The following is a 21,929-nucleotide window of genomic DNA, read 5'->3' on the forward strand; positions in this document are numbered from 1 at the left end:
AAATGTTTGTGCCAATCAGCTCGAAGTATTGTACAGAATGTCCGCCTTTCCCCGAGCAAATTAACCATGGAGTAGTTCCAGATGGATATTGTGGAGAACTCCCTTGAGTGATGCGCAATATCAATCTGGCTATTGCCAGGTTAGATAAACGCTACATGATGCTGCTTGAGTGTTAGCAATGGATGTTTGCTTGTAACATGTTGAAATGACTCCAGACAGGTTTAATGCCTATATTGTGAACTTTATATTATAACAAAAGAAATTGCAAAAAAGAACAAAACAGCTTCAACTCCTTTTGTTAGTTACAGCCAACATACATTTTTGCTTTTCTTTCAACTTTTTTTTTTTTTTTTTTTTTTTTTAATTAACTTCACTCCTCTGAGAAAGTCGTCACCCACCACCTGCAAAGAAAACTACATAATTAGTTGCATTTATATTTCACTCATTTGATTTGTGTCAGCTTTGAGCTCAGGCTGACTAATTTAAGTCATGTTACAGTCTATGGATTTGCGACTCGATACAGGTGAAACATACGAGACAATTGCGCAATCGAGCGCAGTATAGCATCTATCCACTGAATAGCATCAACATGGCTGACCTGAAAGCATTCCTCACTTTTTTGGTGAGCAGACCTTGGCCTGGTGGGCTTGTAAGACGGCAATAGCCTCGTCCACCTGATTCAAAACAAGCAAGAAGAGAATTGATGGAATGCCCAATCTGATTTTTGTTGTTGTTGTTGTTTTTGCCTTGGAGTGGAGCAACTCTGGTGACTCCAGCATTCGCAGCAGCTCTGAGTTGTCAATCTCCAGCAGCATTCCGGTGATTTTTCCAGCCAGGTTTGGGTGAAGGCCGTGGATCAGCGGGTATAGACGCTCACCTGTGTCACAGCGTGGACACAACATACCCACATGCCGCAAATGAATATTGCAACCATTCACGCCACTTTGTATTTTCATGGTGAGAAAATGGAAGGCCACGGCAACATGCTAACGTCAATCCATCTATTGTCATCAATATTTCAGAATATTGTAAGATGTCATTTGTGTAGGTATGCTATACTGTATGAATAAAAATGACTTGTAGTCAAATTTCTCATCTTGTTAAATGATAGGGGTGTTAAAAAAAAAAAATCGATTTGGCAATATATCGCGATACTACAGCTCGCAATTCTCGAATCGATTCAATAGGCAGCCGAATCGATTTTTAAACATCCATTTTTGATGGAAAACTATTCAACAAAACGTCTTACTTAGGGTTAGGATTCACACCTTAAGCATGGAAGAATGTTATATTAATGGAGCATTAAGCCTTAATATTTTATTTCAATGCTGTTCAAACATGAAACAGATTACAACCTGTTTGTTCAATACAGTGGCTAACAGTTATAAGACTGAAGTTTCAGATCAATAAATAATAAATTTTCATACAAATCTTACAGTGTACATGCACAAGTTTACTGAATAGTATTTTCTAAATTTGAGTTAAAAAAAAGCAACAATCGATTTACAAATTCATATTGGGATTAATCGGTATCGAATCGAACCGTGCCCTATGAATCGTGATATGAATCGAATCGTCAGGCACTAGGCAATTCACACCCCTGTTAAATGAGTTGCGTTTGCTGACTCGTACCAAAAAGCTGCTTCTGGTCCACAAGCGGTGCTGCGGCCAACATCGAGGTCGTGAGTGGCTCCAAGCCTTTCACATGCACGGGATGCTCCATCACAGGGGCAGGAACAGCCTTAGGAGGGAAAGAAAAACAAAAACAAACAAAAAATAAAAAACGCAAATATTTACAACGCACAGCCAGCGGAGGCACTGAAAACAACGGCACTTACATACAGTTGGTACTTCACTTCTATTTGTTCCTCACGCCTAAATAATATACTTCAATGAAGAAAAACAGGACTGTATTGAACAATATTCATGTATAAACAATTTAAAGAAATAAATAGTGCAATGAAACCAAAAGGCACACACACACGGTAGCACATTTGTGTGTTGATGTGATGCCTAATGAGTGATAAGGACTCAAATGAGCCAAATGTCTTTCTTTGGGGTTCTAAAAACAGGCTGGAGAGAGATTTCACAATAAATAAACAAAATACATATTTGATTTTCAAGTGTTTTTGAGATCCACAAATAAACATCTGCGATTTACACGCGTTTTCATCAGTGCATTTGTCATAACTTGCCATTTGTAGATATTCCATTCTGCTTGTGAATTTTTGAATGGGTGTTTGTGGATCAGGGGGCGCACGGCACATTTATTTTTGAGGCCAAACGTTACAGTTTCACATGCACAACAATTCTGAACATTCGACATGTCCCATCTTTTATTTTTGATGCATTATTTTATTTATAGATTTGTTTTCAATGTAAAGGTGCACCCCAAGTGTTCATGTTTTAGGGAGTTTTGAATGATTATAAAGAGATATAATTTTAAATGGTAGAAAGATAAAACAGTCACAGTTGTACAATAAGACACTAAGATTCAAAAGTGTGGACACAAATGTAAAGTGTACGGATATGGATGATGACGACTGGATGGAAACTGACATATCGTAAACCATGAACATTTTCAAAAAAAAAAAAAAAAAAAAAAAAAAAAAAGAATTGAATCGTTAGGGATGTAATGATATATATCCAAACATCACGATACGGTATGATCACGATATGAAGGTCACGATAGGATAGTTAGTATGATATTGTGGGGAGGGTGGCGATACAAAGAAAAAAAATTTAAAAAATGAAAAAAAAAATAAAAAAAAATAATAAAAAAAATAAAATAAAAAAATAAAATAAAATAAAATAATAATACTGAGCAGGGTTAATATACTTTATATTTCGTTTTTTAGTTTTGTTTTCCAATTTAGTATGTTTTAATTAGTTTTCAGGTTGGTTCTGTTAGTTTTTTTTTATTAATTTTATTTATTTAAAAAAAAAGTTTAGTTTCAGTTAGTTTCAGTCTTAGCTTTCATTTGATAAAAAAGTCCACAGTATTACTTGTGCGCAATATTTAATAGACACCATAGTAAAATGGAAAATTATCTATTGGCTGCTACTAGATGACATCACTTCTGTGTGACAAACGTCATTATTTCGGTTTATATCAAAATAAATCTACTAAAAATCACATTTAAAATCATCCCCAAAGGCTCATGAATTCAATTAATAATGGTACCAAAGACTAAAACGAAGGACGTTTTCGCTATAATTATAGTTTTAGTTAGTTTTGTAAACATAAAATGTAGCTTCAGTTAGTTTTTGTTTTCTTTTTTAAAAAAAAAAAAAAAAGCATTTTCGATTTTATTTTATTTTGTTAATGAAATTGTTTTTTGAATTTTAGTTTTTTTCGTTAGCTCTCGTAAACTAAAATAACCTTTATATTGATGCTGTTACTTGCTAATACACATTATTATAATCCGCATATTGACTCTGCACAAGCATATTACATTCCCCGTCATCTGACCATCAATGTGGATTTGAAACATCAAAGGGCCAAAATATACCTTGTGAAAATTAATCTGTACTAAAAAAGTAGCCACCAGAGGGTGCTAGAACTGCACAGATGAAATCAACCTGACTTTTTAAATAGATGTGCTGCTTTTAACTCATTCACTGCCTTTGACAAGTATACTTGTCAATTATATTTTTTAGAGCGGTGCTAAATGGGGGCGAATCTGAGCATGCTCCACTGTAAATATCAAACTTGGAAACAACTTTACTGATGCCCAACCACCGGTAGATGACATCATTGCCCCATTTTATACGAAATAAACACAGTTTCAGAGTCCATGGGAGAAATGGCTGTATTTTGGCAAACCTACATTTTTCTACTGTCAATTATAAAAGAACGGGACGGGGCAAAAAGTAGGGAGTCTATTCTGTTATTTGGTAGATTCGGTTTATATATAATTATTGAATGTAATATCATGTGAGTATTGAAAATTTTACAATTTTCTAAAATGACTGGCAGTGAATGAGTATCGTGACACGGCGACGACATATATTGTGGCAGTTTTAATATTGCGGCATCACGATATTGCTGCTCTCGTTACATCCCTAATAAACATACACAAACTAAAAACAACAATTGAGCAACAAAAGACACAAAACTCACGAGTCAAGATAGCAACGTACCGATTTGTTTCAGGGTTGGGGAAGTGAGCAGAACTTGGCTGCGTACCTGCAGTCTGGTCATGGAAGCAGGCACAGAGAGGACCGGCTGAGGGTTCCGCACCGCCGCCGAGTACTTAAACTGGCCGCTCCTCGACACGCCGGGCAAGCTGGCTCGCCCGCATGCAGTCTGAGTTCCAATGTTACCTGTTGAAAGAAAAAGGTGCATTTCCAAATGCTGTCCTGGGACTGATATCAGACGCTGGTACCCACTTGTCTTTTGTGTGGAGCTGCTGATTCGCGGGGCCTGCGTGGACGCCTGTCTCACTGTGGCGATGGCAGTGGAGCCGGGGCGGGGGGCGGAGCCGCCGACATATTGGGACGAGTACGGACCTGAGGGATACGCGAAGCGTCATTCGTGTCACCTTTGGAGTTTCAACACGTGCGCAAAACGGTCAAGACGATGGCGTCACCGTGAACTCTGGGCGGCTGTCCGGTCCAGCGAGGCGCTGGTCTCATGTTGCTGCCGGCAGGACTGTGCTCGTAGAATGTGCGTGTGGAAGCCTGCGAGGTAAATGCTCATTTCAAATCAAACGTACAAAAAACAAAAAAAACTAAAACAGATGCACGTTGACAAAGCTTTTTGGAACTCACGATTTAAAACGTGTGCTTTGAGTTACAAGTGTGGTCACAAATTGGCATGTCATGATTCACTCGCGCCTGATTCAATACAATTTTCAGTTCCAGATTTTTTTAAAGGGATACATGACTCATTGAACAATTTTCAGCAGTGATAAGTTAATATTTTGTCCAGAATGAATTTGATAACTTCATTATTTTTCATGTTCAATTAATACCTTTAAAAGGTAAATTTTTAACTTGCTGTCGACTAATGATGACATAACCTGCGCTGAAGAATTAGGTCACGACCAATCAAGGCTCACCTGTTTTCTGAGTTTGGTCAGTAAACTGAGCCATGATTGGTCGTTACCTACGTCCTCTGCACAGGTCATGTCGTAATCATCAGTCGACAGCAAGTAGAAAAATTACTTTTTAAAAAGGTATTAATTGTACATGAAAAATAATGACATTACCACATTAATTATAGACAAAATATTAACTTTTTACTGCTGCAAATGGCTCAATGAGTCAAGTATTCCTTTAAATTTATTTTTGCATTTATTTATTTATTTTACAAAATGACACATTTGATAACCAAAAGATGACTTTATATTTTAACATCTACATCTTGTCCTTGTTCAACATTAACTTTTTATAATCTTATAAAAAAAAAAAAAAAAAAAAAAATAATAATAATAATTTTGAGTGTTTAATAATAATAATAATAATTAGGGGTGTGAATTGCCTAGTACTTGACAATTCGATCTGTATCACGATTCATAGGTCACGATTCAATTCGATACCGATTAATCCCGATATGAATTTACAAGGCGATTGTTGCGATTTTTTTACTCAAATTTAGAAAATACCATTCGGTAAACTTGTACAATGTACACTGTAAGATTTGTATGAAAATGTATTCTTTATTGATCTGAAACTTCAGTTTTATAACTGAGCCACTGTATTTAACAAACAGGTTGTAACCTTTTTCATGTTAGAACAGCATTGAAATCAAATATTAAGGCTTAATGTTCCATTAATATAACATTCTTCCATACTTAAGGTATGAAAGTTAGACGTTTTGTTGAATATTTTTTCAACAAAAATGGATGTTAATGATGCTGCCTATTGAATCGATTCGAGAATTGCGTGCTGTAGTATCGCGATATATTGCCGAATCGAATTTTTTTTAACACCCCTAATAATAATAATAATAATAATAATAAATAATAATAATAAATTTTATTTATAGGTGGCTTTCTGGACACTCAAGGTCACCTTACAACAGTTAAAACATACAAATACAATGGTAAGATATTATAAGAAACGGTAATAAGGACTATAGTTTGCCCAAGTATTTTATTGATGAGACTGTAGAGACGTATAACATGGATGAAGTAGCTAATAGATTTAATGATTTTTTTTTGTAAATGTGAGACCTACATTAGCGAAACAAATGCTTGATATTGGAAACTATGAGGAATATTTACCAGAGAGAAATCCTAATTATTTATTTCTTAAAGCTGTACCGGAACAAGAAATAGTGGACATAGTCATTAAACATAAAAAAAAAAAATCTATTGATTGTAACGATATTGATATGTCACTAGTAAAAAAGTTAATTAAGGCAATTTCTAAACCTTTAACATACATATATAATCTATCATTTCAGACTGGTGGGTTTCCAGATAAAATGAAGATGGCTAAGGTCATACCAGTATATAAAACTGGGAACAAGCATTACTTTACTAACTATAGACCAATTTCTCTACTACCACAATTTTCAAAAATATTGGAAAAACTCTTCAATAACAGAATAGACTCATTTTTGGAAAAAATATAACATCCTTGCTGAAAACCAGTACGGATTTAGGTCTAATAGATCAACAACACTGGCAATAATAGAAGCAATAGAACTAATTACAAATGCTATAGATCACAAGAAATATTCTGCAGGGGTATTTATAGACATCAAGAAGGCATTTGATACATTAACCATTATTAACCATCATATATTAATAAATAAACTAGAACGATATGGTATTAGGGGAAGTGTGCTTGAGTGGATAAAAAGTTATTTAAGTAGGAGACAGCAGTTTGTTAAGTTGGGTGATTATTCCTCATCGTGTTTGGATAGTTTGTGGTGTCCCCCAGGGGTCAGTATTAGGCCCTAAACTCTTTAGTTTGTATATAAATTATATGCATGTAGTTTCTAAAATAGAACATTCTGTGTTATTTGCTGATGATACAAATATTTTTTACTCAGGGGATAATATGTTACGATTACAGGAAGAAATAACAAAAGAAATGAACAAATTAAAATATGGTTTCATAGCAATAAAAAATTATTAAATTTACGGAAAACAAAAAATGGTATTTGGAAATTGTACGATGAATACACAGGTGAAGATTATAGTAGATGGGGTAGAAATTGAGAGGGTTCGTGAAATCAAGGTTTTGGGGGTAATTATTGATGATAAAATTAGCTGGAAACCTAAATACATACAGAGTAAAATTTCAAGAAACGTTACAATAATAAATAAAGCAAAGAGGGTGTTAGACAGTAAATCTCTCCACACACTGTACTGTTCGTTAGTCTCTCCTTATTTGCAGTACTGTGCTGAAGTTTGGGGCAATAATTACAAAACTTCACTGCATTCAATAAATTTCCTACAGTAAGTTTAAGTTTCTAAAATGTATTGAAATACATGTATGTGTACTTTATAGATTCTGATTTCAAATTATGTAAAGGGGGAGCTAACTTGTTTGTTTTTTTTGCTTCTTTCTACCACTTCTCATACTTGCATCTTATACAGTACTCCCCAACCCCCTCTTTGCTTTGTTGTTTTTATTGCTGCACTTTTTTGAGACAAATCAAACAAAAACTAAACAGAGGTCTGTTTAACAAGTATAACATTGAGGCCCTCTACTGGACTAATCAGACACAACAACGGCGACACTATTTCACCGCAAGTGTAATTCATCTGATGCAGTGGCCACAAGCGAAAAAATGCCTCATTAAGTCAACGAGGAGCCACTTACAAAACTTAAAACATTCAACTGATTACTTACAAAGATCTAACCTAAGAACCACCCACTGATCTGAATATATGACTGGATAGCTGATAGGCCAAGACTGTTGAAGCAACAAGGCCGCCAAGAAATGTTTCTCGACATACGAACCTATACATTTACAGTATTGAAATTGGATTACATTTGAGACAGTACTTAACTAGAAACTGCATGATTTAGGATGATTTAAATTTGTTAAACATAAACAAGAGGACTTCAGATATTTTACAACGTACCTTAAATACATGTATAATTTATATGCGTAATGATATTCACAGGAGGAAACTTGTATATATATTTTTTTTTTATTAAATAATTAACTGTAATTCAACAAAAGATGCCTCTGACAAATCTAATAATGGGGTATAAGGAAATGAGTGACAAAAGAAAAAGGGGGTCTTCAAAGCAGTACATACATCCACTTTTTTTTTTTTTTTTTTTTTTACTTTTTACCACCCCGCCACAAACCCCCACCCCGCACCCAGCCTTATACTAAGTGCCTACGAGCCGTATATGTCTCATCTGTATGTATACCGTATAGTTTATACAGTAGTCTGCTCGCGAGATGGGAGGGGCAAGACGGCCGCCCTGTGACTTTAACAGATTGCACAGGCGTGTCTGGGCAGTCGGCTATCCAGTCGTCTATTCTGATCAGTGCAACCACCAAAAAATGCCCGATAAAAAAATTTGTCCGTCCCCTTTTAGAAATGATGAAAAACTGTGCAAGGCATGACTGTTAAAATTGCATTGCGAATCCATGTTTTTATTTTATTAAATCGATGCATTTTTTTTTAAGCACTTTACATCGGCATTACATCAATTTTCGATGCATGCTCACATCGCTAGTCGTCAAAAACACAGTAAACTTGCAAACCATGGCACCACTGGTATACTGACATGGAATTGTGTTCGAAAACAAAAATCGGTGATGTGGCCTATACCTGCGGCATGGTCATGTAGTAGCTGGTCTGATGGTACGAGTCGATGAGAGGACTGTTGATGCTCCTGAGGGTGGCCAGTCTCTGCATGTACTTGTTGGTGAGGATGGCTTTCCGCTCCTCCCGACGCTGAGCCAGTGCCACATACAAGGGCTTGGTGGCAATAATTCTGCCATTCATCTCAGTCACCGCTTTGGTTGCCTCCTCGGGCGAAGAGAAGCAGACAAAGCCGAAGCCTTTGCTTTGTGAGCCGTCCGTCATGACCTACACAAGTAGTTCATTTCAATGGGGAAAAGATGATTTGGGATGTAAGCAGGCCACAGGACAAATTCAACTCATAAGTCAAGACCCCACTATTATAAATGTGCCTTAAAAATACATACCTTTGCACTTGTTATGGTGCCATAGGGGGAGAACTCCTTCCGTAGTCTCTGATCATCTATGCTATCATCCAAGTTCTTCACATACAGATTGACGCCCTGAAAGCAGACAAGAGTGACTGATGGAACAATCTGAATCAAGAAACCAAAGCATCCAGGGAAAAAAAAAATAAAAAATAAAAGGACATTTAAAAGAATAACTAAATCCAACTTGTGAAAGAAATACGAAAGAGGTCAAGGTTGATCATTATGACATTGTCATTTTTGTTATGAAAGTCAGTAACTGAATTGTAAACCGAGAACAAGTCATGTGACTGTCTCTGTGACCAGCTGCATTTCAGCTGTCAAAATTCATCGATTAATCGACAAGTGATCGATTATCAAATTAATCGACAACTATTTTAATAATCGAGTCATCATTTGGAGCCATATTTTAATTTAAAATTGTCCAAATTCTCTGACTTCAGCATATCAACAGTAATTGTCCACAGATTTCTGTAGTCATTCAAGAAAGAAGACAGATTATCTTCAGTGTTTAATCAAAATAAGACATTTGAAAACATCTGTTTTTACTTTGGAAAACAATGCCTGAACCAGTAACATAGCACATCATCAATCCACCCCCACCACTTTTTTTTCCCCCTTTCTCTTTTAAATTGCTATACGAATACAAAGTATGAAATAAACACCAAACACTGGTTAGTATAAAGTAAATCACTCAAAAAAATGCTCTTGTACACTTCAATGCAAAATTAAAAATGAATGCAACTAGCCGACGAATCGATTCTAAAAATAAATATTCGATACTGACAGCACTGGCTGTCACACAATTTTATTGGTTTCTAACCGTTTGGGTTTTTTTTTTAAATGATTTTAATTATTTTACTTTGTAACTTGACTCTGGGGAGAAACGGGGTTGTCCCTCTATCCCAGAGGTCACCAAATGGCAGACCGCGGTCCAGATCCGGACCCCAAGACACTTTCATCCGGACCTCCAAGAATATGTACTTGATATATTCAGTTTTACAGATACGCCATTTTTGTATATGCACGCGAGAGGGCAGTTATGCTTGACCCGGGGTCCAGTAAGCTCACAAAGTTTTGGTTTGTTTTTCGAGGTGCACACATTCTCACGACAAACGTGATGAAGTATGGGGTTGTCAAAAGTCAGAAAAGTAGACACTGAAAAATGAATGGATTGAGGCGTATGCTTTAATTTTACCGGCACCGAGCGCTACGAGCCCCGTGTGTCTGCCTACGTACAAGTGCTCCCTACGCGTGCAGTGGATTTTGGGCGCAACACATAAATCCTTTTAATGACTCGGAAATGGTCGAGGAATGTTTGGAAGCAATGGCGGACACGCTATTTGAAGAGAACAGAGAGCAACTTAAGGTCCGTCAAATTTCCTTGTCATCCAAAACAACAACAAGCAGAGCTGCAGAGGATGTGCAGATCCAATCCAAAGTGCCCGGTGTATTGCATTAGCTGCGGATGAATCAATCAACTGATGTAAGTGACAATCCTCAGCTTTTGGTGTATGTTCGATTCTATCCAGAGGAGACTAAAACATTTATAGAGGACATTTTGGGTATCACAGTTTTGAAAACTCATATACGAGAGTAGAGGACATATATTTGGCCATAAAGGAAATGCTGAAAGAGAAAGGAAATTATGTGAAAATTGTTGCAAAAATTGTAGCGATGGGGACTCTTCTTTGAAAGATTTAACAATTAAATACATTAATTAAAAATGTTTGAACAATAGACTCAAAATAAGTTGAATTATTTAAGAAATTGAAGTTTTTTTTTGTCATTTAATTGACATGTTTACAATTGAATAAAAGCAGAAAATGAAATTCTTGCAGTTGGGTGTTCTTCATGTCCGGACCCAGGTCAATTGGGCTGATCGAATTAGTGGACCTCTTGCCAATTTAGTTGGGGACCCCTGCTCTAGCCAATAGACAAATATGTGACGTTAACTGCTGTACAGAAGATACCAGTGATAAATAAACACAAGGTTAGGCAAACTTGACTGTACAAATCGGATACAGAAGCAGTTAACGTCTGAATTAGCAAAACTGTTAGTAGTTGCCATTGTTACGAGCACTACCTGATAGCGTTGGATGCGGTCCTGTTTGATCTGGTCAAACCTGCGCTTGAGCTCTCCCTGACGCTCCAGCCGCTTCTGAGCCCGTCCAACGTAGAGGAACTTCCCGTTGACTTCCTTGCCATTCATCTCATCCACCGCCTGGCAAAAACAAAACCATGACTTGACTTTAGCTTCCTGTTGTGCGTTTCTCTCAGCACAAACTTGACAACATACCTTCTGCGCATCCTCATGGTTCGCGTAGTTCACAAAGCCAAATCCACGCGAGCAACCGCGCTCATCCCTCATCACGCGTACGCTCAGTGTCTTCCCTGAAAGAAGGCGCACGCAAAAACATTTCAATGATTGAGTTGTGGCAAAAACATGATTTACACAGTTTCACTCTTACCATATGCAGAGAAGACATCTTTTAGATTGTCATCAGTGTAGTCTTCACCAAAGTTTTTGATGTAGACGTTGGTGAATTTCATAGCTTTGCTGCCGAACTCCTGCTCTCGGTCCTTGCGGGACTTAAAGTGGCCGACAAAACTGTGGCAGACAACAATGCACTCAAAATCCCCTCGTGGAGAAAAACAGTTATATAAATTGTCCTCAAGGTGGAAAGAAGTCTTTTGGGGTAATTGTTGCTACTTCAGCATTTGAAATGACGTATGACAGTTGAGGAAGGAGGTGAGATCGGTGGAAAAGTTCAGTTTATTAATAAAAAAAAAAAGAAAAAAAAAAAAAAAGATTGATTTATTTTTAAGGGATCGGCCGATCATCGATGCTGCAAAATTAAGGAAAACTGGGCCGATAAATTGGCTGACTGATCGATCGGTGTACCCCTAGCGTGTATATTTGTTATGGCTAAATTTAGATGTTGCAGTTTTTAAAATCAGTAGCACCTTGTAGTCCGGAAATGGCGCTATCTTACATGCACCATTATTCAATCTTCATCACTTGACTGTTTTTAGGAACATAACAGATCAATATATTGATGTACTCACACTTTTCTATCATTCAGCAGCATTCCATTCATGGTCTTAATGGCTCGGTTTGCAGCTTCCTGAGTCTCAAAATGGACAAAGCCGTAGCCTTTCGAGCCCCTCTCGTCACAAACCACCTTGAGGAAACACGGCACTTCACACTTTGAGCATATCAACTTCAATCAGTTCAAAACGCAAACCGCTGTCGTAACACCAGCACTCACCTTGCAGGACAAAATATTGCCGAAGGCTGAGAAGGTATCGTACAATGCCTTGTTGTCAATCGTGTCATCCATGTTCTTGATGAAGATGTTGCCTACGCCAGACTTGCGGAGGCCTGGGTCGCGCTGAGACCACATTATTCGGATTGGCCGTCCCTTGAGAACGTCGTAGTTCATTGTATCCAAGGCGCACTCCGCTAAAAAGATCAACACATATTTGACTAAAATAACAATCACTGCAAAGAGTTTGGTTAAGAATTCAGTGCTTATATTTATACAAAAGTCCACAGAGAAAGTCTGGTTTAATTTGCAACGATTTGAATTCGATTTATTTTTAGAGAGAGTTTAGATACTTCTGTCATTGTGTGATCACTTCAGGGCTGCACCCTTCCTCAGATGCAACATCCATTCTGGGATGCCTTTGTGACATCAACTCTTTGACTGCCAAAAGCATTTAATAATTAATAAAATCACGATGTATGCCGTCATAAACGCTAAATAATGTCAACTAATGTTTTTTCTTTTCTTTTTTTTTAACATATACATACACACACACACATATATATATATATATATATATATATATATATATATATAAATAAATCGATGGGCAGTGCAACGTCCAAGTGCAGCGCAGCCTGGTCAATGGGTTGTGAAATCAAAAACACCCACTAACTATGGCCAGCGGATGGCAGCATTGTATCTCTTGTTAAGGGGCTGCCGGTGTATGAAATTACAATGAAACATGATGGAATCTGATGAAACCGTTATGAAGGATGACCTGAATGATCAAAGTCTTTGTCACGTTAAACCTAAATCACAGAGCGTCACAAAACAAAAAATATTAGTCTCAAAGTCATATTGTGGGGAAAATCTTTTCACAAAAAGCTTGTTTTCTCATCTTTTCAATTGTCTCTCAATGTCACTCAAATGACCTATTTTCAAATGGTGATTACAAATGGTGATGACTCACAGAAGCTTACGTGTGTGAATGAGTGAGTGAAGAAAAAAAAAATCAGTGCGTGCTTTCAAATTGCCGCGGGAGTGACGTCACGCAGCCGACACGTTCGCCTGGCCCCGTTTGCGACGCGCCACCCCCCACTCTGTGATTGGCTGGAGGGGTGAAAACACTGTCTTTCCACAGAAACGTCCCACTGTTTAAAAACAAACACAAAATGGCAAAATACAGGCTGGGTGTGTGGGCGTTTAGGACAAAATCACCCCCACATGTGAAGAACAGCCCAGATCTGTAAATTGAGAAGTAGTTTGTTTGTTTAAATCCTGTATTTAAAAAGTGCATTTTCCTGAGTGAAACCGGCAGACTGCACCTTTAAGACCCATGGGACGTGCTTTAAGCATTACCTAGAGACTGATTTTGAAAAAAAGCTATTAGATAATATTAGTAGGCCTGACCTGCTTAAAATTTATGCCACCCAGACCTTTCTACACAGGGAGGCCATTAGGGGTCGTGCCCACTCACCAAAATGTGTGTTTGTTTGTTTTTTTTGTATCAGGGAAATAATTTAAAAAAAAACACACACAAAAAAGGCGAAGAAGAATGCAACTTCACCATCAGCTGGTTGCTGGAAGTTGATGTAGGCATATCCCAAGGATCTCCGTGTGATGATATCACGACACACACGGATTGACATGATGGGCCCAGCGGGGGAAAACTTCTGGTACAACAGGGCCTCTGTAACATCCGGATGCAGGTCGCCAACATAGAGAGAGGCAAGGGGATAGGTCGGTCCGCTGCTGTTCATTGTTGATGGCTAGGTCAAGGAAAAGTAAACACCTATTTAACTGCCACAAACAGTCAAAGGAGAAGCTTTGATGACACAAAAAGATGTCACATAAAAAAAGTTACATGTAGCCTAAAGTAAGACTTGCTTTGGTGATATCAAAATTATGTTTTGTGTCATTTTTTACCCCCCTTCGCCCCCTTTGCCTACCATACCATGAGCTGCCTGGCAGACATCTTTTCCTCATCAAAAACTATTTTCACAACCCCCCAACCATTTTTTTTTTAACCAGGAATAACAAACACCAATGGCTGACTTGACTTTGATGCTGACCTAATTCAGAAATGTACATGTGATGGAAGCCAAACAATCCCTCAACATCTCTAAAACTGTATCTTGACGTGGTTCATAAATCATAAACATTGTGTTCTGGCAACGCTAAACGACAGTTTGAGTAGGACTTTAAACTACTTTAACTCAGTCCTGACAACATCTTGACCAAAAACAACAAAAGTAAACTTTGACAATAAAGATCTAGTTTAAAGTTTAAAGCTAGGTTTCGGCTAATGACAAAGGTAATAAGAACACGAGCAATATTTTCTCCAAATTAATTTTTTTTTAAAAATGTTCGGTGTTCATACAATATCACGGCCTAGCTAAATGGCTACAAGCGCATACTTCCATCGATACTTAACGCGTAAGTGGTTTGGAGCGTCTAAAGTCGCAAATAAAACGATAAACTACAACATGTGCTGTTACTTACAGCTTTTAAACATCCAAACAGTTGGATTGCGTTGAACATTAAACGTTTCACAGATCGTTGAGGGAGTCGGTGTGGTCAAATTTCGCAAAAGCCGGGAGCCTCTTTTCGTTTAATTGCTGCGGCGGAACACCTGCAATCAGTCCTCGATGCCACTTCACTTCACCCGAGAACTAATATGGCCGACTCCTCCGCGACGGAAAGTAGTTCTCGCAAAACCGACTTTTTCGGTTCACAGCAAAGATCAGTTTGACCACATTATAAAATGACAATTGATTTATCTTAAACGAAACTTTATTTCACTGAATGGTCTTTGACACGTTCCTATGTATTACATGTATAGTGAAACTAGAATGGTTTTAAGATACATAAACACAAAGCTAGAGTTACACCAACCATTGTTTATCTCCAAGTCATCATTGCTTTTTCGAACTATTCTAAAATTTTCACAACCACGTGTGTGCACTGGGTAATAGACTGTTACAGAAGCATTTTTTTTTTTAAGCCATAAGACTTGTCAGTAAAAACAAAGCAAGTAAATACCAGATATACAGACAGGCTTCGTTCCACATTCACTAACTGCATTTTCATCAAGCATAATGAAATTGACTTTTTTTTTTCTTTTTAATGAACAGAACATTTCAATTTCTCTGCGCATTGTCAGAAGAAACAGCATAATAAAGTGGAATGGTGTCTTCAACTACAATATGTGGAATGTAGTGGTGATAAACACGGTATTGTGACACTGAGCTTCGTTTCAAATGAGATGAAAATGGCACCTTCGCGTGATTTAGGAGGTGATCGGTCAGCTCGAACACTTAATGAGTTTTGTTTTATCTCAACTCCTACACCAATATTTAAAAAAAAGAAGAATAAAGAGGCTAGGGCAGACACCAAGGTGTTTTGTTGTTGCGAAAACAACCACTTTAAGAGAGGAATTTTTGCAAGCAAGATTGACACAGTGAGGTCAAACATTTTTTTAAACAACTGAAGATTTCTTTCGGTATTACATACACGTGATAGTCGATGTTGCAAAATACTCCGCAGCCACATTAAACATTAAGCATCACTCGAACAGTGAAGTCAAACTACAAAGCCAATCTACACTCAAGTTTGTAAAAGCGGAGGGAAGCCTTGTAAATGTTGAACATCTGAATACGAACATGGATCATTGGAAAGGGGGTCCCTTCCATTTGTGAACATGGCAGCGGCGGCGCATGACTCTCGGATGTCAGTGTCACAATACAGCCTTGCCTCCGTTCTGTATGAGCCCACAGCAGAATTGCAGTTAAGTTGAATGCGGGACTGTACGCGTTTCCGGGGGAAAAAAAAGTCAAAACGCAAACTGCTTTTTTTCGGGTTGTAAAGCAAAAAATGGAACACGTCACAGTGTTTTGCCAGTTTCATTACCATACAATAAGATCCATACAATAAAACCTGTAAATACCATGTTGAATCACAATAATAAAAGTAACAAAAACAAAAAAAAAAAGATGGGGGGGAGGGTAAATGAGACACAAACTAGCCGGGACAAAGGAATTTGGAAAGACGCTTAAAATTCACAACCCTCCCTCCCCCCCAAGATCTCGCACTCAAAATATCTTTTACACTCTCACTCGCGCCCCACAAACGTGCACACAAAGCTAATGAAAACAATACAACTTTCTACAAAGTGACTGAACGTACTAACAACTGAAAATGACCCTGTCGCCTCGCAGTGAACTGAGAGGGGTAAACTAGTTGGTCAGGAGCAATTCAGGCTGCTTGTCATACAGAAGAGGGAGGGGCTGATGGAGTGGAGGGAGGGGTGGGTGGATGTATATAAGCTGTCTGTGTTTTTTTTTTTTTTTTTTGCTTTTTTTTTTTTTAAAGATAAGAGTGTAGGTGGATTAACAGTGCAATTCTTTTAGTTTTCCCCTTCGCCAGTCTCGCCCTCATCTCCCTGGTTTTCTGATGTCCACAGCTGCAAACACACAAGAAAAGAAGCGCAGTTGGAAGTTTGTCACGTCAAACCTTCAAACCTTCGCGAGGTGAAAATGGCACGGGGCAGATCAGACTCACAGTCAAGTTGTCCCTTAGTAGCTGCATGATCAGGGTGCTGTCTTTGTAAGAGTCCTCGTTCAAAGTGTCGAGTTCAGCGATGGCTTCGTCGAACGCCTGAAAATGCCACAAAATAGTTCAAAGTCAATTCAGAGATGTTTCAAAAAACATGAGACATGATTAAAGATCAATTGTTAAAAAACAACACATGCAAATACTGACAACCACCAGATACGAAATTGCGGTGATAGAGCGTTTCACTGTTTTTCCACCTGTGCTTGATCAAAGATTGTGGAAATGGGCGTGACCACAAGCAATCACACTTTCACACTTTCACTTGTGCACCGTGTTACCAAAAATATTTGTCTTCGCCATCACACCCTGTTCCAATAATTGTGCAGGGCTCTTTTTCGCTTTTGGAATGAGTCTTTCCTCATGAGACTCTTGTAAGGCCAACACGGTCATCGGCTGGTCGAAGTTAGACATTGCACCCTCTTACAGCATTATACGTTTCTTACACCCTTCATTGTTTTATTTGATATTTTCTATATTTGTTGTATGAGTAAAAATTATTGTGTGCCATACTAAAGGCTAACTACATTGACACAGATATTGTCTAATACTGTCATGTAGTTGTAGACTAATACAGCTCATTATTACACCATTGTCAACAACGCTAATAATGTAATTGGCAGAGAATGACATGATCATGCATTTGCAAGTGTTATCTTGTTTGTATTGTTGTAGCAGTTTTGTATTTCAGCTAGGTCTGCTCGATTATGAAGAAAATATGAATCACTATTATTTTAGTAATAACTGAAATCATGATAAGGACGATCATTTATTTTTTGGTACAAAACCAAAAAATATTTAAATGTAAAAAATATTAAGACAAATAAAAAAAAATTATAATTATGAAAGTTCCTTTTGGATTAAACAAAATAGATTAAATTAGTTATTTTAAAATAAACAAAAAGGTGAAACTGTATAAATTCAAACAACTAAACAATTACTATTAATAATCCTTTTTTTTTTACGATTATGCCGATTGCTGCTGAACTGTGGAGCGTAATAATTGAAATTGTAATCGAATTTCAATTAAATCGCACATTTTCTTTAGCTCTTATGTTGTATCTTATTTGATTCTACAGTGAGGGTGTTTTTATATGTTACATCTCAAAGTTAGATATCAAAAGTTTTCCCAGAAAAAAAATAAAGAAATCTATTTTTAGTTCACACCGTCTTTGCCAGACTGCAGGCCTTTTCGGGGTTGTTCTGGATCTCGTAATAGAAGACGGAGAAGTTGAGGGCCAGGCCAAGCCGAATGGGATGTGTTGGCTGCATATCCCCCTTGCTAATGTCGAAAGCTTGCTGGTACGCTTGCTGGGAATTATCCACAGTATCTGGAGACATAAAAATGTGGTTAGAAGTATATGTTGTTGTTTTTTGTCACATTGAGTCATACAGAAAAATGCCATAAATGAACACAAATAAATCAAAGTTGCTATCACCACTGTCCAAGGTAACAGGCAATGTTGCAGTCATCATCATCATCATCATCATCTCCTTACTTACCCTTCTTAGCATCTCCGGATGCAACCTCAGACAGGTATCTATAATAGTCGCCCTTCATTTTCAGATAGAACACCTTGCCTTCAGAACTCCCCGCATTGACAATAAGGTACTTGTCCAGTAGCCCCTGAAAAGCAGCAGACGAGATTGTCAAGTTGCGCAAACGGATGGCCGAAAATCGCACGGGAAACGTCGGCCGGCCTTTACCAGCACATCGTGGCAGATCTCCTGCAGCTCCGATTCGATCTTCTCCCGATATTCGCGAGCCATCTGCTTCTTCTTGTCGTTGCCTTCGATCTTCTGCTCGATGCTGGAGATGACGCGCCAGGACGAGCGGCGCGCCCCCACCACGTTCTTGTAGGCGACCGAGAGAAGGTTGCGCTCCTCGTTCGACAGCTCCGTACTTTGCTCCGTCACACTCTTCATGGCTGCAGCCATGTCATCATAGCGCTCGGCCTGCTCGGCCAGCTTGGCGTTCTGTACCAGGTCGTTCTTATCCATTTTCTAGACCACAGGATGCACAACAGAAGACAGGGTTAGTCATGTCGAGATAATCAGAAGATGCCGGGGTGATTCGTAACCAGTATGATGTGACGCATTAGTTCCAAAATCATTGATTACCAATAATGTACATTTAATACTGAGCATTTTATATTACTTCACGACTCCCTGTATGATTGTATGTATGTCCTAATTGTGTATTTTGTTATTGTGGCTTTTTTTTATTTTTTTTTTATCCAAATTCCCCGCAGCCAATAATGATTCTGACACTATACACGTTACATGACAGGTATACCAATTAAATGCTTTTCCATTAGAGGGCAGAAGGTGCCTACCTGTGTATCGCTATTTGTGCCCTTTTTGTTTTGTGGTGTGCGTTAAGATTTCGCTCATGTATCGTATCTGTGGCTTAACTCAATAAAGGTTGGGAAGCTCTGATTTCCAGAAATCTTTAAATATTTCCAACTGAATGTTGGGAAACGTGTCCAGTAACGGCTATAATATCATCCGAGAAAAAGACTGCATGAGGTCGAAGAGTGCAGATGAGCGCCGCAAACTGGGCCCCTTGGCAAGTGGGTCAACCTTGCATTTGCTGAGGTTAGCTCCAAGCTAATTACAAGCGGTCTCCCAATCCCGTCTGTTAGCTCCATTTAGGCAAAAAATAAATAAATGCTTGTCAACAATTGCCTACTTGCATCGACGGCTTTCAAGTAGCAAATAACACGCATGACGTGCTCATGAGCATTTACCATTAAAAAAATGAAAGAATTTCTGCAAGAATCCGAATCCTTCCCACCGCTGTCCACAGCTACTGTTGCTAACGGCGCTAGCGTAATGACACATTTTGTTACCTGATATTAACGACGTAAATCGGTTTCATTCATTTCCTTCGACATAGAGAATTTAATAATCGAAACAAAAAGCTAACGTGATCGAAAATGATGTCAATCGTCGTTCACCTAAGCGCGGCGGCTGATGTATCAAATATATATCTACAACGTCCCGTTAGCTGCTAGGCCACAGAAATAAGGGTGGATTTAAAAATAAAAAATAAAAAAAAATTAAAAAAAACGCATTTACGTTTTTGGCAATTCATGTTCCAAAACAGGGAGGTGACGACGCACGGCGCTGCTTGGGTGTGGGGTTGAAAGGCACAGCGGTGGCATCATTTATTTATTTATTTATTTATTTTTTGGAAGAAAACGTTTTTTTCGACCGCTTTCTAACACAACACGGCCCGCTAAGGCTGGCTATCCCCTGTCAGAACAAAGTGTCACGGCATCGGAATGGTGGCTATGTCGTTAGCCGGCGAGCTAACCGCTAGCAGTAGCATTTGCGGGCTAGATGGCGCTAATGCTAATGCTAGTTAGCCGAAGCCCAAGCTAGGCTGTACCGTTATATGATGGCTCCTCAAAAAGGATCCAATTGGCCGCGACGGGGAAAAAAACACGCGTCATAAATCGGCATCGGCACATTAGACAGTGATTACAGCTACGATAGAAAATGAAAAACCATCAGCTCTGAGCTGGACACACTTACAATGTTGGCGACTTTTAATCCTGATTATTCGCAACTCTCTGTTAGACGTTTTAATGCCTCCGTCCTCCAGTCGCGCTCGGCGTATATCTCAGGGGCGACCACTTCCGTTATACCGCTACTTGCATTTCCTCTTTTTTTTTTCGCCACACATCTGCCTCACTTACGTAAGACATTACGAGGCTCATGACAAGAAACATCATACATAGAAATCAGTCGTAGAATTGTCGACCTTGTCACGATGTATTTTTTTTTATTATTATTGTTCTTCGACTGCTAATGTAACAAGACAAAGTCGCTTGTTACATAAACGTCATTTTTAGTTTTACTATTGTCTTTGTATCTTAAGTGAGGCTGTTTATTGTCACAGCAAATATATTGTGGTCAGCAAGCAGTTATTTAATATTTTGGGGTGACTGAAAAACCAATTTATGGTTTTGATTTAATCGGAGGACATTTCAGCCCCCTGATGCATGGACAGAAAAACAACACTTACTATGTATATTCTAGCTCTCCTAAGTGTAGTAGTAACACCCATGCATCCATCCATTTTCCATACCCACTAGGTTCAAGGGTGACTTTCAATGTGTGAGAGGTGGGGTAAACCCTGGACTGGTCGCCGACCAATCTCAGGTCACATATCGACAACAACTGTTCACACTCAGATTTAATCTTGAGAATTTATAGCATTAATTTAAGAAGCATGTTTTGGGAAAGTGAGAGTCGCAAACATAACCCACACGAGCACAGGGAGGACATGCAAATTCCACACAGGAAAGCCTGACCCTGGATTCGAACCCCGGATCTCAGTGTGAGAGAGATGCGCTGACCACTCGTTCACCGTACTGAGCAATGGGTTATATGCCACGGTAGATGTGATTTCAAACACGCAACCGAGGGGCACAAAGTCGGAAGCACAAGTATTTTTGGACGCAGCCCACACGTCGCAAACTGAACCGGAAACAAACTGATGTGCAAAAACAGTCCAGCCTCTTCCGTGGCATATACCCCATTACAGTGATTATTGAATATTATGTAAAAAGATCTAAGAGCTCTTGAGCACCCCCTAAAATTACATTCCCTTTGATCCTTCCTCTTAATGAGCACCAAATGTATACAATTACAATAAAGGCTCTTTTGATTCTGAGTCCAAATGGCATATTTAAAAAAACAACTGATGTTCAACTTGAGCCATGTGGTGAGCCAGTGTCACAGTGTGTTTCTTTTGCAAAAGCAATTTCTTTTGTTATATATCTTTCAAGGCATTACAAAAGCGAGAGAGAGAGAGAGAGAGAGAGAGAGAGAGAGAGAGAGAGAGAGAGAGAGAGAGAGAGAGAGAGAGAGAGAGAGAAACG

At 38.5% G+C, this 21,929-nt stretch overlaps 2 protein-coding genes across 3 annotated transcripts; both read right to left on the reverse strand.

The window, feature by feature from the left end:
- Positions 1-220: 220 nt before the first annotated feature.
- LOC144014230 (embryonic polyadenylate-binding protein-like) lies at positions 221-15,097 on the reverse strand. Of its 2 annotated transcripts, none has more exons than XM_077513904.1 (16): positions 14,929-15,097; positions 13,994-14,195; positions 12,427-12,620; positions 12,224-12,339; positions 11,626-11,765; positions 11,454-11,548; positions 11,241-11,378; positions 9,134-9,229; positions 8,754-9,014; positions 4,593-4,683; positions 4,393-4,512; positions 4,190-4,326; positions 1,633-1,741; positions 747-877; positions 616-674; positions 221-401 (listed from the first exon to the last, which is right to left on the reverse strand). In XM_077513904.1, exons 1-16 carry the CDS (start codon positions 14,965-14,967, stop codon positions 371-373), a joined length of 1,959 nt encoding a protein of 652 aa, XP_077370030.1. In that variant the 5' UTR covers positions 14,968-15,097; the 3' UTR covers positions 221-370. The 2 variants fall into 2 exon arrangements, with proteins under 2 accessions (XP_077370030.1, XP_077370031.1); XM_077513905.1 differs by having other exon boundaries at positions 599-674.
- A 104-nt stretch (positions 15,098-15,201) lies between these two features.
- Positions 15,202-20,742, reverse strand: LOC144014232 (14-3-3 protein beta/alpha-1). Its single transcript, XM_077513907.1, has 6 exons — positions 20,578-20,742; positions 18,745-19,041; positions 18,541-18,664; positions 18,205-18,368; positions 16,987-17,082; positions 15,202-16,888 (listed from the first exon to the last, which is right to left on the reverse strand). Exons 2-6 carry the CDS (start codon positions 19,036-19,038, stop codon positions 16,832-16,834), a joined length of 735 nt encoding a protein of 244 aa, XP_077370033.1. The 5' UTR covers positions 19,039-19,041; positions 20,578-20,742; the 3' UTR covers positions 15,202-16,831.
- Positions 20,743-21,929: the final 1,187 nt, after the last annotated feature.

Source organism: Festucalex cinctus, chromosome 2 (genome assembly GCF_051991245.1).
Source record: "Festucalex cinctus isolate MCC-2025b chromosome 2, RoL_Fcin_1.0, whole genome shotgun sequence".
In the NCBI taxonomy this organism is placed as follows: Eukaryota; Metazoa; Chordata; class Actinopteri; order Syngnathiformes; family Syngnathidae; genus Festucalex; species Festucalex cinctus.